We start from the raw sequence: 10887 nt of genomic DNA on the forward strand, positions 1-10887 counted from the left end.
ATGTTATGCTTATGCTCTGTTATGCATTTCATGTGCGATAGCCCTAAGGGTACATCCCCACAACTTGCATAGTCGCATAACATGTACATAAAGAAAATTATCCAATTGCATTTCTCTTTTAAAGTCGCACATAAGCCCGGATCCTCATACGGGCAACAGCGCTTTGACACCGAACGCTGATTGGTGAAAAACGGATGATGAAGGTAAATTTTACCCCCACAACCGATTTTTCACCAATTAGCGCTCTATGTCAAAGCGCTGTTGCCCGCATGAGAATCCGGGCTAACGGTGATACCGGATAGGCGTTTGGAACCCCTGTACTGGCCAACGCTGAACGCTGTCGACTGCCGACAGCCGTATTGCCTCCGTATACTCTATGGGCGGGCAGAAGCCATTATAATTAAGATGTTTTTTTTCTGTCATATTTGTTCATTTCGTGCAAAAACGTGTTGAATGAGTCTAATTTCACGAAAACCGGAGCTGGTTGTGCTACTGAATAATTACTTATGTGCATGTAAAAGTTTAAATTTTATCATCGATTACATTACATCAAAATGCCACTAATAATAATAACTGGCATACCATGCAGCGGCAAAACCACGAGGAGCCTCGAGCTCAAGAGTTACTTCGAGGAGAAGTTGAAAAGTAGTGGGCAAAACGTGGAGATAATCAGCGAGAGCAACGCAATAATCCAAACGGGTTACAATAAAAATGTATATTTTGCGGGTAATTTAAAGAACGAAATAAAGGATATTTGCATACAGGTCAATGTTTTCATAGATGTAATTTTGATTATGTTCCGATTTACACTGTTAATACCAGAGAAGCTAATATTAAAAATCTATCTAATATATATAATGTGTGTGAACTATAGATTTTCAGTATTAGCAATGTATATGAGCTATGAAAAAGAACTATAAAATGTAGACATTACTCTGATGTTTAGTGTTGTTATGAAAAGCGCCGGAATATATCCATTCTCCAGTCTTTCTCTGATATTGGAATATGACCTTTATGTACATGGATATTTTGATAAATGTTCAATATAACCCCTCTTCTCCTCCAATCTTATTGTAATTTTGTAAATTTGTATATTTTTATGCATAGAATATATTCCAAGAAGGAAAATTGTTGCTCAAGTTTTATTTTCTTATTTAATTTCAAAGTTTTTTGATGTCAGTAAGTTTGGAAATGATAATTTAATGATAATTTACAACTGCACGTTCTCATTAATGGTATCATTTATGAATTAAATATGGTTAAAATTTAAAATATCTTTTTAGTCTAATGTCATCATTCATGAATTAATAATGTCAGTTTAGTTATAAATTAAGTGTAAAATGAGATATTCCAACAACTTAACCCTCGAACCACACACTTATTTTTGGTACCTTTGGACGACACATATAGATCATTCGTGTCCGACTTGATTTTAAAGCTTTTAAAGTGCTCGAAAAATTCTGTAAAAATTCACACATATTCTTTCAGGTCTCCACTAAATTATCCTGCTATACAAGTATTGGAAAAAAATGTTTAGAAAAATTATGGAAATTTCTACACCAGAAAAAGAAAATAATTCAGTTTTGATATAAAAATTGTAACTTCGATTTTTGAAGAAAAAAGCAGTTTTTTATTTTATTAAAGTACAAAAATGATTATTTTTAATGCACGAAAGACCCAGTGTGTGGTTCGAGGATTAATAATAATAAAAAAACAATTTAATTATATAAGAAAACTACAGCTTAATTATATAAGAAAATTACAATTTTATTATATAAGAAAATTGTTTTCTTGTTATTATTAAATTGTTTAGCTGAATATTCATAATATATCATTTTATACTTAATTTATAACTGACATTATTTAATTCATAGACAACATTAATAAGCATGTGTAGTTAAGTATTATTAAGTTATCATTTTTCCAACTTACTCACATAAAAAAAAACTTTTAAATCTAATAATAAGAAAACGAGATTTGAGCAACGATTTGCTTTCTTGCAATATACATATTCTATGCACAATATATAAATTTACAAAATTACAGGAAAATCAAAGTAGTAGGGGGAGGGGTACGCTATACTTAACATTTACCAATATTTTGCAATTTCAATGTGTGACATATATTCAAATATTACATCGTGTCAATCCGTCTTGCATTTTCAGATTCGAAAAAGGAGAAAGCTATTAGGAGTTCAATCAAATCAGACATTCAACGTAAACTAGATTCAAACAACTTATTGATATTTGATGGCAGCAATTATATCAAGGGATATCGATATGAAATCTATTGCACGACCAAATTATATGAAACTCCTCAGTGCACACTGTATTGTAACTTGCCAATCGAACAAGCTTGGCTATGGAACAATAAAAGACTTGATTCAGATCGATACGACAGGGAAATTTTTGATTCACTTGTAACCAGGTGATGGCATAATGATAATAGCAAGAAACTAGTTTAAATTTCTAATATTATTGAATACAACAGATATGAAATACCAGAGACTACAAACCGATGGGATTGTCCACTTTTCACAATCATGCCTGAGGACATTCTAATGTGTGATGAGATTTATTGCTATCTCTACAAAGGGAAATTACCAAAACCAAATCTGAGTACCCAAATTGTTGGAATCTTTTTCTCATATTCCTTTTTTATAATATTTCAATACTCACCAATATTCACAGATATTTATTCTTTCAGCCACCATTAGCTTCCACAAATTACCTATACGAATTAGATAATATAACGAAAGATGTGACAAACGTAAGTTTTGTGTGTGTGTGTGTGTGTGTGCGCGCGCGTGCGTGGTACGTACATGAATGCGTGTACACGCGTGCATGCGTGCATGCATATGTATAATTAGGAATACATCAGATACCGGATATATACCTCTGTCAGATAATGTAGAATAGCCGAATATTTTCTTTTATAACTTTATCCAGACGGATAATAGGATATTATTTTAACACCATTGCTTACGATACTGAAAACTACCTTATTGTTGCGCATGCGCGAAAAAAAGCTATATTCAGCAGCACTGAGCACTAATTACTAGGGCCCGGATGTTCGGACGCGACCCAGGATTGCGCCCGAACATCCGGGCCCTACTAATTACATCCAGAAATGCTAATTTTTGTAATGAAAAATTTAAATATTAAATGTTTATTTTTAGTAATTGTTTAACAATAGTTACCAAGAAAGTTGATAAAAATATTGTTTCTATCAAAGTAAATAACCCTTGTAATACAAGGTACAAGGTGCGTTCCGATATTCACAGCCAGTGCTAAAATTATACAGTATATGTTATGTTCGCTGTAGATTTTCAGCACTAACAGTGAATATCGGAACGCACCCACAATTTGATGCCTTATCCGCCCAAACATAGGTTGTACTGAAGCGAGTACACTAAGTGAGAGGTAGATATCGGCTGCGTTCAGCAGAACAGTTTTGCAACCGTTTTATGATTCTCTGCTGAGATTGGACCATTCCTCTTGATTTAAAAGCATAATCCAATCAACACGAAGAAAACTTCCAACAGTTGTAAAATAAACATTCTGCTGAACGCAGCCATCGTCTGCATTGTAATGTTTTCGGCAGCTCTTAATTCACGTTAGCAATATAAAAGCTGTGTTCCAAATTGACTGCCAGCACTGAAAATGCTACAGTTTACGTTGCGTGTACTATAGATTTTCAGTACTGGCAGTCAATTTTGGAACACAGCCATAGTAGTATTACATATATGGTAATAATTCGCAAGTGTACTACTATACATTCATGGAGCAAGTGATTGAGTGTTAAATACTAAAATTCAGACGTAATAACCATATTTTTGTTTTTTCTTCACTTAAATGCTTTTTTTTTTTACTATACAATATATCGCTTTCTTACTTCAAAAGTGATCCAACTTTGAAAAGAAGCAAAATTTTCGAATGATTATTATATTGAACGAATTAAATAAAAATTAGTTTATTAATCATCATTATCATCAATAGTGATCTTTTATATAAAAAAACGTAACAGTTTAAAAAAAAACAGGATTTTTTTAAGGATTATGAAATGAAAATAACAGAAAAATTATTCTTGGTTATGTTAAAAGTGTATTCATTTGACCAATATTTAATTTGATTAATCAATAACTTTCTATTATGTTTAAAAATAACTTTTCTCCTTTTCTGAAAAACTCCATTTTTTTAATTGTCACTTTTGAAGTAAAAAAGTTATATGCAGTCTGTAAACAAAGGCTGTACACAATGCTTTATCAAACGCTGCGGTTTACATGTGAACATTAACAAGAAATATTTTTTCTTTAAAGGTGATACTGTCAATGCAACAACTGGGAATAAAGTACGATATAAAAATACCAGGTTCTAGTGTAAATTTAAAACGCACAACCGTATCGTCGAAACTTGCAATATTAAGAAGACAGTTTATAACTTTTAGTAAAATGCAACAAAATGAAGTTGATCAAATTGCCACGTTATTTGTACAATATCTCAATAACAATATACGGTAAAAGTGAATTTATATATCTTTTGTTTTTTAATTTTGATATGACTTTACATGTGTGTGCACGCGCGCGCACATGCAATATGATTGTGTGTGTGTGTGTGTGTGCGCGCGCGCGCGTGTGTGTGCGTGTGTGTGTATACATACATACATACATACAAAATCACGAAAGTCGTTTGATAAGTCTAGTAAATCTTTTTGGTAAAAATGGTGTAACAATCCATTTGATGACGTGACACCTGAAAATTATTTCTCTTTAAACTCTTCCAGGCCAAATGTCAGCTAGAATTGATACGTTGTTTACGTTCGATAGTCATTTAAAGCGAGTGAAAAATTTACTAGTTGCCGCGTACAGAAATGGAAAAAAAAAAGGAATTCTGTGTAAAATTACAGAATTTAACTTCGAATTGACTCCTTATCCACTTTATTCCTCATCCACTTAATTTTGCATGGAATTTGTTTCCTTTTTTATTTTTATACGTGGCAACTGCTTAATTTCTCTTTCGCTTTAAACAACTACCAAATGTGAACAACGCATCAATTCTGGTTGAAATTTAACCTGGAAGAGTTTGAAGAATGATACTTTCCAGATGTCATGTTAAAAAGATTTACCAGATTTATCGAATGATCCACATATATACAAGGTGTCTCTAAATTCCTGCATACAAAGTATAAGAAGTGATATTTCATGCTAAAACAAACAACTTTTTCCTTTTACAAAATGCATCTGACAAGTAGTTTTTGTAGAAGAGCAGGTTGAAGTTGTACAAGTAAACGTAAAAATTATTTATCGAATATAATTTTACTATAGGAAAAAGTTGTTCGTTTTAGCACAAAAAACAACTTTTTCCTTTAGTAAAATTACATCCGATAAGTAGTTTTTGCAGAAGAGCAGATTGAAGTTAAATAAGAACAAAAATTATTTATCATACACAATTTTGCTAAAAAAAAGTTGTTTGTTTTAGTATAAAGTATCACATTTTGTACTGCGGGAATTTAGAGACACCCAACGTAACAATTCGCACGATTTTTCAGATACTTACAATTAAAAAAAAGTTGAAAGGTAAATATTCATCTGTTTTATACAGATTACAACCACTAAAATATAATACCTACTGAAACGCGCGCTTGCGCTAGTTTCGCGATCCGACAAAGAGGATCTCAAGTGGTATCCTCTTGTCCTTTTTTAGTACAATATTGTCAAAAGTTTAATTCTTACAGATTAGGTTATGCGAGATTCAACATACATTTGACATTTGGCATGCTACGTATATTATTAATCTTAACTTTTCCCGAGACTGTACGAGCCCCACTACTGTTTACTGCACATGCGCAGTATAATCTCGAAAAGGTACCACTTGAAATGCTCTCTCGGATCACTGCTAACAAAGGCGGCTAGAGTCCGCGCGCGTTCTAGTAGGTATTATATTTCAGTGATTACAACATGCAATAAAAACATTTTCTTTATAAAAAAATCAAAGTCATCTTAAATTTTTTAAATAGCACCCATACAATTTTTTTTCATAATATTGTAGGAGTCTTCAAGACAAATTCAAATCACTACTGAAATGTCACTTTTATTGATGTTTTATTGATTTTATTGATACTTAATAAATTTGCAGTATTATTTTTAACAGCAGTACATACAACCTCTGACAACGCAGAACATAAACACATATATACATATATACATGTACTTATTTAATAAAATATGCAATAAAATCAATAAAAGTAACATTTTGATAGTGATTTGAATTCGTTTTGAAGACCCCTATAATATTATGGGAAAAAATTGTATGGTGCTATTTAAAAAATTTAAGACGAGTTTGATTTTTTAATAAAAAAACGTTTTTTAAATTTTTATCGCATGTTGTAGCCTGTATAAAACAGATGAATATTCATCTATCAACTTTTTTTTAACTGTCGGAAGTGTCTGAAAAATCAATCGTACGGACCGTTACGTTGAACATCCTGTGTGTATATATATATATACATAATCTTATTATCACGCAATAACATCGCATAATTGTACAATAATGAAAATCATTGGTTTGTAAATATTTATAAAACCTTTGTCAAAACATATGTTTTGACTTCAATCAAATTACTCATGATACAATAAACAAGAAATGTAATTAGATTAAATATTGTCTGCAGTTATGGTACACTAATCAATTTAAAAAAATAGTTCTATTATTTTCAAGGCATTATTTAAGTTACGAAAACAATCTCGTAGCGCCATTGAAAACTTTTTTTGTATGAAATGAGTCTTTATATTAGAATAGATTGAGACAGATAAAGATATAAAAAAAGAAAATATATAAGTTTTAAACACGATCATAGAACTAGTTCTCACAGGTGAAACACGGCTGCACTTAAACAATAACATCTCAGCGTTCTACACTTCTTCAGGAAGAAAAAGCACCACGCTTTAATTAATTCTCTTGTTCTTGCGCACTGTTAGTTTCACCTCCGTTCTGATTGTGATTTACACCGTCCACATGTCCATTTGGTTTTCGACAAACAAAGTACACGCTATTATATTCGCACTGTAACATACTATTAATATTCTGGGCATAACGCGTTTTCACTTTTGTCTCTTCTTTCTAAAAAAAAAAAAAAATAGACTATACGTCCGTGAACGTTTCAGGAATATCGTACGTAAAAATAAAGTTTATTACCTCCAATTGAAAGCCAAAACCTAGAATAACATCACGGATAGCGTCGTAACTTGGCTCGATCGAGTCTTCGTTCGGTAAATCGCTGAAATGATAGAGCAACGGTCCGAGATTTATCCAGACGCCACCTGGCTTCAGGATCTTATAAATTGTCTCGATAAATTGTACAACGTTATTGGCACAGTCTATGAAGAAACATGTCGCGATGCAATCCCAATGGTTGCTCTCCGTATAAACCTGAAATAAATCATGTTGACTGAACAGATAATATTATGATTACTTACAGTTAATGCAAAAAGTATTCATAGAGGAGACTTTCAAACTTTATTTTTAGAAAATAAATATTAACTAGTGATTTAACAAAGAATAAAATAAATTGTATATTTAAAAAAATTATTTTGTCTGTAAAGATGTAATAATTAAAATATATTATCTTAATAATAAGTAAAAATGAAACTTGTAGCATTGGACACACAAAACGTATTCGTACTCTTTTATTTATACTAGAACAGAACATTATAAATATGTAATTAATATTTACTTTCTAAAAGTAAAGTTTTTTAAAAGATACTTTCTCTGTACAAATATTTTGTACTCATTGTGCACGTTATATATTCTTATTTTACCTCTAAAAAATCACCCGCGGTCATAGAGAATTGCGCATTTCCTGGAAGATCGCTTGGGCTTACGTCGGGGAAAGAAACCGCTTGCGTCTGGTGCTCAGGTTTCAAGTTATTCATATATTGATGCACCCATGGATGTACTTGATACAAGTTTATATCTCTACATCTATTAAAAAAGGAAAAATTGTGACAAAAGATGCGAAGGTGGTTATTTGCGTTACTGTTACTTACTTGTTTAATACAAAGTTCGATGCAAACAGCATGAATAGGGAAAATTCATTTCCTTGGCAGGTATATCCACGTTTCGCAATTTCGAAAGCAAGACGGCCTAATCCTGCACCAGGTACTAAAATATGCACGTCCGATGGTTTACTGGAAATTCAACTCATTTGATATTTCTTTCAGTCATATCTCGGTGTGGCTTACAAAAGAAACTTTTGAAATATTTTCAGCTGTGATTTCATCAAAAGTTTATTCTGTATGTTAATTTAGTGTATCCTTTGATGAAAAAGCAGCTTAAGATCTTATAAGCTTTAAGAGATTTTGCAAGTTTCTCTTGATTTTGCTTTTTTCGTGTTTCTTTGATATATTACACAATAATTGTTTGTACAATAATTATGAATTATCATACCAATTCTCCAATGGAAATTGATATAATATTTCGTCTACAATTAGCTGATAACACGCTTTTCGTTCCTCAGCACCTTCCACACTCCAGTCTCGTACCAATTGCTTAATGGTAGCTTGCACTTTCTCTTGATCTGACATTACAGGCCTTAGATTTAGCGTCTGTAATGAAATCCATCTATTTTACATAATAGAACAATATCACAGAGATAGCAGTTTGAGCAGAGTTGGATAAGTTAACTTTCTTTTTAAATTAAGTTTAGTTAAAGTTAATAGTCTTGAAAATTTAACTTATTTAAGTACAAGTTTAATATGAACTTGTATTTAAATAATCCATAATGAAATTAATTGAAATAGAAGTTACATTAATAAAGAAAGTAATTGAAAAATTAACAATTAAATTTGGTCTGAATGAAGAATTAAAGAAAAAAAAAAAGAAAAAATTTGACTATTTTTTACATAAATTTTTATATTTTTTCTTTCTTACAACATATCCATTAAAGAATCACTGGTTATTTTTGTTTACAACTAACAATTAAACAATATAAAAGATATAAAATTTTTAAATTATATACTCATTATTCCCTCACATTGTGTCTGAAGGTTGACTCCCAAAAAGTCAAATTAAAAGTTAATAGTTACCAATAAAATTAACCTTTTAATTTAACTTTTAACTTTTTAACTTAGCATTACACCCAAACCCAGGTTGAAATAATTAAAATTAAATTTAACCAAAGTATATCCCATGTAGCACGCATCTTTAAGGGACATCTAGAGAATGTCTTATGTCCTAAGGACATCCCTCAAATAAAATATGTTGCGTAGATATGATAAAAATATCAAAATATATTTTAAAACATATTGATTATATTGTATAAAAACTTTAAACTAATTAAACTCTATGTGCGATAAATAAAACGTTAGATAAATGTCTCTTACATTGTCAACTTGAGCAGTAGTTGGACATACATTTTCAAATATATGGGCTACATCTTTTATTATGAGTTTTATGATTTGATCATTGTTCTCGATACACCGTTTGACCTCTTGCAAATGTTCCTTGTACTTTGATAAAAGCTTCTGATGATGTTGTGGTAGACTAAGAAAATAAGACTCCGTTTTTCTCAATCTTAGCAAGGAGTGTGTTCTGCGCAAAAAAAAAAACAGAAGAAATTAAACAAATGGAAGAATTTCTGCATGCATTGAGCATCGAGTCACCAACGTTATTTAAATATTATGGTAAGAAAATATCACAGGAGTGACATCTGAATAGTAATCGCTTACAAATCGAGTCTTCGCAATGAACGATAATAATTAATGCAACATGTCTCTCCAGTGACTCTTGAGCAATAATAAAAAAGAAAACTACTGGAATTCAAGACCAGAGTTGTTGCCGTACCGGTTCTCGCCGTCGACAACAGCATCAAGGAATAAGAAGGAACGAAATTTGTGAGAAAATGGGGAGAGAGGTGAGCGTCAAGACTGGACCCAAGGCACTCACTTGTAATATCTGAACGCAGAGACGATTCTCTGAAAGTGCTTTCGCTCCTCTTCATCCTCGTAACTGTTGTGCATTCTTCTCGGATGCGAACTCGCAGTCGTGTCCATCGCTTCCATCTTTAATATACGACTTTCCGCGGACCGCGGGGCTTATTTTCTAATGAATCCTACCTCTCGTTCCGCGTGCCGAAGAGCGTTTGGGTTGGAGTTGGAGCGTTTACAGTCCTTTCGCACGGCGCCGCCGGTAGCCGTTCCCCGTCCGCACCTTCTGTACCCGAAGCAACGAGAGAGGTGTATGTATACCCGAGCCCTAATGAGGAAGGGAGACGTGACGCGGAAGGTGCAGCTGATGGAGATAGTATCATCGATATTCCCTTTAACGTATATATATCTTCCGCGATTATAATGAAATAAACGTTAATCGAAGGAGAGAAAGGTTACGGGAGGTATGGAACGCTTGTCTAAAATGAACGGATCTCGAGAGAACACGATAGGTTCTCGCTGTTTTATTCATTTGAAACTCTTCAATTTCAAACTATCATAAGTTTCCCCTACTCCAAGCCAACTCAGCTGGTCTAGAATCCTATATTTATAAGAGAAGCGCGACTGATATTAAGTGTTCTGATTGGTCACTGCAATCACGTGATTAGCAGCCAATCATGAACTTATTTCTTTTATATTCTGTGTATATTTAAAATGGCTGCTGAATGAATGATTGATGAATTTCACAGACCTAGTATTTCTAGACTGCGCATTCGAGCAATAGGGGTAGAGTAGAGGCCTAGATAAGACAGAGATGCGACATTGAAGGGTATGGTCTGATTGGCTGTATAACTCACGTGATTAGAGCGCCATTTTAATTCATTCCTGCTTATAATTAGAGTCCTAGGACTCTACGTATAGAGTCTAATGTATGTACATGCACGTTGTTCAGTGTCTCATGCCGT

General features: G+C 32.6%; 2 protein-coding genes across 2 annotated transcripts in view; one reads left to right on the forward strand and one right to left on the reverse strand.

The window, feature by feature from the left end:
• Positions 1-377: 377 nt before the first annotated feature.
• LOC108766584 (protein KTI12 homolog) lies at positions 378-4519 on the forward strand. Its single transcript, XM_018515973.1, has 5 exons — positions 378-726; positions 2166-2427; positions 2491-2629; positions 2707-2769; positions 4319-4519. The coding sequence occupies exons 1-5, from the start codon at positions 555-557 to the stop codon at positions 4517-4519; spliced, it is 837 nt and encodes a 278-aa protein (XP_018371475.1). The 5' UTR covers positions 378-554.
• Positions 4520-6685: 2166 nt separating this feature from the next.
• Positions 6686-10887, reverse strand: part of LOC108766583 (carnosine N-methyltransferase) — a 4607-nt gene continuing 405 nt past the window's right edge. The window contains exons 2-8 of the mRNA XM_018515972.1: positions 9942-10208; positions 9380-9587; positions 8445-8602; positions 8045-8185; positions 7817-7979; positions 7194-7427; positions 6686-7118 (exon numbers count right to left, since the gene is read on the reverse strand). Of these exons, the coding sequence (XP_018371474.1) occupies positions 6948-7118; positions 7194-7427; positions 7817-7979; positions 8045-8185; positions 8445-8602; positions 9380-9587; positions 9942-10057 (1191 nt within the window). The 5' untranslated portion in view covers positions 10058-10208 and the 3' untranslated portion in view covers positions 6686-6947. The remainder of the gene's footprint in view (positions 7119-7193; positions 7428-7816; positions 7980-8044; positions 8186-8444; positions 8603-9379; positions 9588-9941; positions 10209-10887) is intronic.

This window comes from Trachymyrmex cornetzi, unplaced genomic scaffold, assembly GCF_001594075.2.
Source record: "Trachymyrmex cornetzi isolate Tcor2-1 unplaced genomic scaffold, Tcor1.1 scaffold607, whole genome shotgun sequence".
Lineage (NCBI taxonomy): Eukaryota > Metazoa > Arthropoda > Insecta > Hymenoptera > Formicidae > Trachymyrmex > Trachymyrmex cornetzi.